General features: G+C 48.9%; 1 protein-coding gene across 3 annotated transcripts in view; it reads left to right on the top strand.

The window, feature by feature from the left end:
* The window catches only part of prelid1b (PRELI domain containing 1b), a 4,379-nt gene extending 2,582 nt beyond the window's left edge, over window positions 1–1,797 (top strand). For 2 of the 3 annotated variants that reach the window (XM_067261552.1, XM_067261553.1), the window contains exons 4-6: window positions 195–299; window positions 645–723; window positions 945–1,797. In XM_067261552.1, coding sequence (XP_067117653.1) covers window positions 195–299; window positions 645–723; window positions 945–1,045 — 285 coding nt within the window. In that variant the 3' untranslated portion in view covers window positions 1,046–1,797. The remainder of the gene's footprint in view (window positions 1–194; window positions 300–644; window positions 724–944) is intronic. The other variant, XM_067261554.1, reaches the window with a different exon arrangement.
* Window positions 1,798–2,966: the final 1,169 nt, after the last annotated feature.

Below are 2,966 nucleotides of genomic sequence, written 5' to 3'. Positions count from 1 at the left end.
ACAGCATTACCACAACACCCTGATGGTGACACACACACACACACAGCATTACCACAACACCCTGATGGTGACACACACACACAGCATTACCACAACACCCTGATGGTGACACACACACACACAGCATTACCACAACACCCTGATGGTGAGACACACTTCTATCCTTGTGTGTGTGTGTGTGTGTGTGTGTCCAGACCATAGTGGAGAGGTGTGTGTTTCAGCAAGAGGCTGAGAAGACTCACCTGAGGAGGGAAGCATGGATCTCCTCTGGAGTCTACGGGCTCTCCAGACCTATCCAGGTACACACACACACACACACACACACAGCATGGATCTCCTCTGGAGTCTACGGGCTCTCCAGACCTATCCAGGTACACACACACACACACACAGCATGGATCTCCTCTGGAGTCTACGGGCTCTCCAGACCTATCCAGGTACACACACACACACACACACAGCATGGATCTCCTCTGGAGTCTACGGGCTCTCCAGACCTATCCAGGTACACACACACAAACGCACACACACACACACACACAGCATGGATCTCCTCTGGAGTCTACGGGCTCTCCAGACCTATCCAGGTACACACACACAAACAAAAACATACTAGACCCTGGCTAACTCTCCCTTCCTCTCAGGAGTTTGGCCTGGCCAGGTTTAAGAGTAATCAGATGAAAGCTGTGAAGGGGCTGGAGTACGCACTCTCTAAACTGCAGAGTATGTACACACACACACACACACTCCCTCTCTCTCTCTCTCTCTCTCTCTCTCTCTCTCCCTCTCGCTCTCTCTCTCTCTCTCTCACTCACACACACTCTCTCTCTCTCTCACTCACACACACCCTATCTCTCTCTCTCACACCCTCACACACACACACCCTCTCTCACACACACTCAGTGTCTCCACACCTGACCGGTTCCTCCTCTCCTCCACAACAGAGATGCCCCCCTGTCTCCTTGGCGACCAGGAATCAGAGAAGCCAAAGTCCCTGCCGCCTTCAGCTGCCTCCACTACCCAGAAGCCTCAGCATTTCGCATGACCCCTGACCCCAACACTTCCTGGTTACGCGCCTCTTTATTTTAAGTTTATCTGTAGCGACCAGAGCTAACACTCAGGACACAGTTTACTGATCATTCATACTTTATTATTTTTTAATTATTGGTTTTCATGTTTGTATTTGTGACATCTATTTTATAATCTATATTTTTGTATGTGATTCTGCAGTGTTATGATTAGCCTATGTTGAATTTGAAACTTGTCTACTTTAAACATGTTTGTGCAACTGACAGAGCCTGCCTCATCACAGCTTGTCAGCAGATCACTTTATCAGTTACAGATCTCCTCTCAGGTGTTCTCCTTAACACACTCCCGTGTGCTCGGGAAACATCGCTACAAACTTGTGACTAGAGAGAAGCATTAAATAAGAGTTTAATAATGTGGCCTCGGCATGTACAAATATTGAAGATGACGTCCATTAGACGCTTTATACGTTGCGTAGAAAAGGATAAAATAAAAAGGATTAAAGTAGCAGATTGTTGTGCGTGTGTGTGAGTTACAACGCTGCGTTGTCTGATCGTGTTTGCATGTGTTTGGAAAACCAGAGAAGCGACAACTTCCCCGAAAATCACCCACTTCTCACCACAAAAGCGCTATCGGATGGGGAGAGGGCCTCCGGTGATGTTGTGGAGGGTTTGCGGCTGTTGCTAGGTCAGAGTGATGGTTCCCACCACCCAGACACCCTACACCCTGATTGGCTTGCGAAGTGCCACTGTCAACCAATACAATCTCAATGCGTTCAAAATGAGACATTTACAATTTAACATCATACTTCCTTTATTAGCACAGACATGCATATCGTTATGTGAATAAAATGCTCTAGCTATTGAGACTGCAATTTTAGCGGGTTCTCTCCGTTTCGACAAACTCGTTTTTATTGCGCTACTGTCTATGCGACGGTAGGCAAGCGATGCGGGGATTGGGGGCGGAGTATCGGTAACGTTACCGGGTGGCAATGGCGGACGGTCTGGCGGAGGGCACTGGAGAGAGCGCTCGAGACAGTGGAACGATGGAATCATTGTTGTCACCCAGCTTGTAGGCAACGACGCAACCGGCGAGTCTCGCACACCGGGACCAAGAAGACCATGAGGGTAGGAAGAACGCTGGTATTTTATTTATCTGATACACGGGCAGACCATAATCTCTGCAGCCTAGCAACCACCTCTTTAATTTATAGATCACAGCACCGGACGTTACCCTCGCTCCACCGCGAGGCGGTTCTAGGCATTCTCCATTGCAGTGTGATAACAAACCGTCGGTTCCGTTACCTGATGTCGGGCACCGTTCTGCATCTCAATCTGATGTTAAATATCGAATTATTCTACTAAATACTATTGTAGCTCAGCACGTACCACATCACTGTGAGTGTGTGTGTGTGAGGGTTTGTGAGTGTGTGTGTGTAAGAGAGAGTTTCCAGTGAATTGATGCATGTGAGATTATTACACAGGATTAGATTTGTTTATGAGATACTAGTGACACGTGTGTGTGTGTATGGCTGAGACAGAGAGAGACTGAAAGGGAGATGTGTCTTGTTTGAGTAGAGTGTGGTTGTCAGTGTGTAAGCAATGGTGTGTGTGTGATGTTAACAACGTCCTCCATTGTGTGTCTCCAGATTGCCGGTCCTGGGACGATGGGATCCCTCTCTGCTTGACCCGCTCTGACCAGGACGGTGTGTGTGTGTGTGGCAGCGTCACGGTGTGTGTGTGTGCAGCGGGGGTCATGGAGTACCACAGTGGTAGCCTGCCCCTGCTTGGGAGACCCCGTTACTGCCCTGGCAGTGCCACCGGAGGCTACCTGTGTGAGACCGGACACTGCTGCGGAGAAACTGGCTGCTGCACCTACTACTATGAGCTGTGGTGTAGGTCACTCACTACTACTAGAAGCTCTGGTTTAAGGCATGTGTA

This window comes from Osmerus mordax, chromosome 23 (assembly GCF_038355195.1).
Source record: "Osmerus mordax isolate fOsmMor3 chromosome 23, fOsmMor3.pri, whole genome shotgun sequence".
NCBI classification, from domain to species: Eukaryota; Metazoa; Chordata; class Actinopteri; order Osmeriformes; family Osmeridae; genus Osmerus; species Osmerus mordax.
Note: the sequence above shows the minus strand (reverse complement) of the source record. Positions and strands in the feature narration are given on the sequence as shown.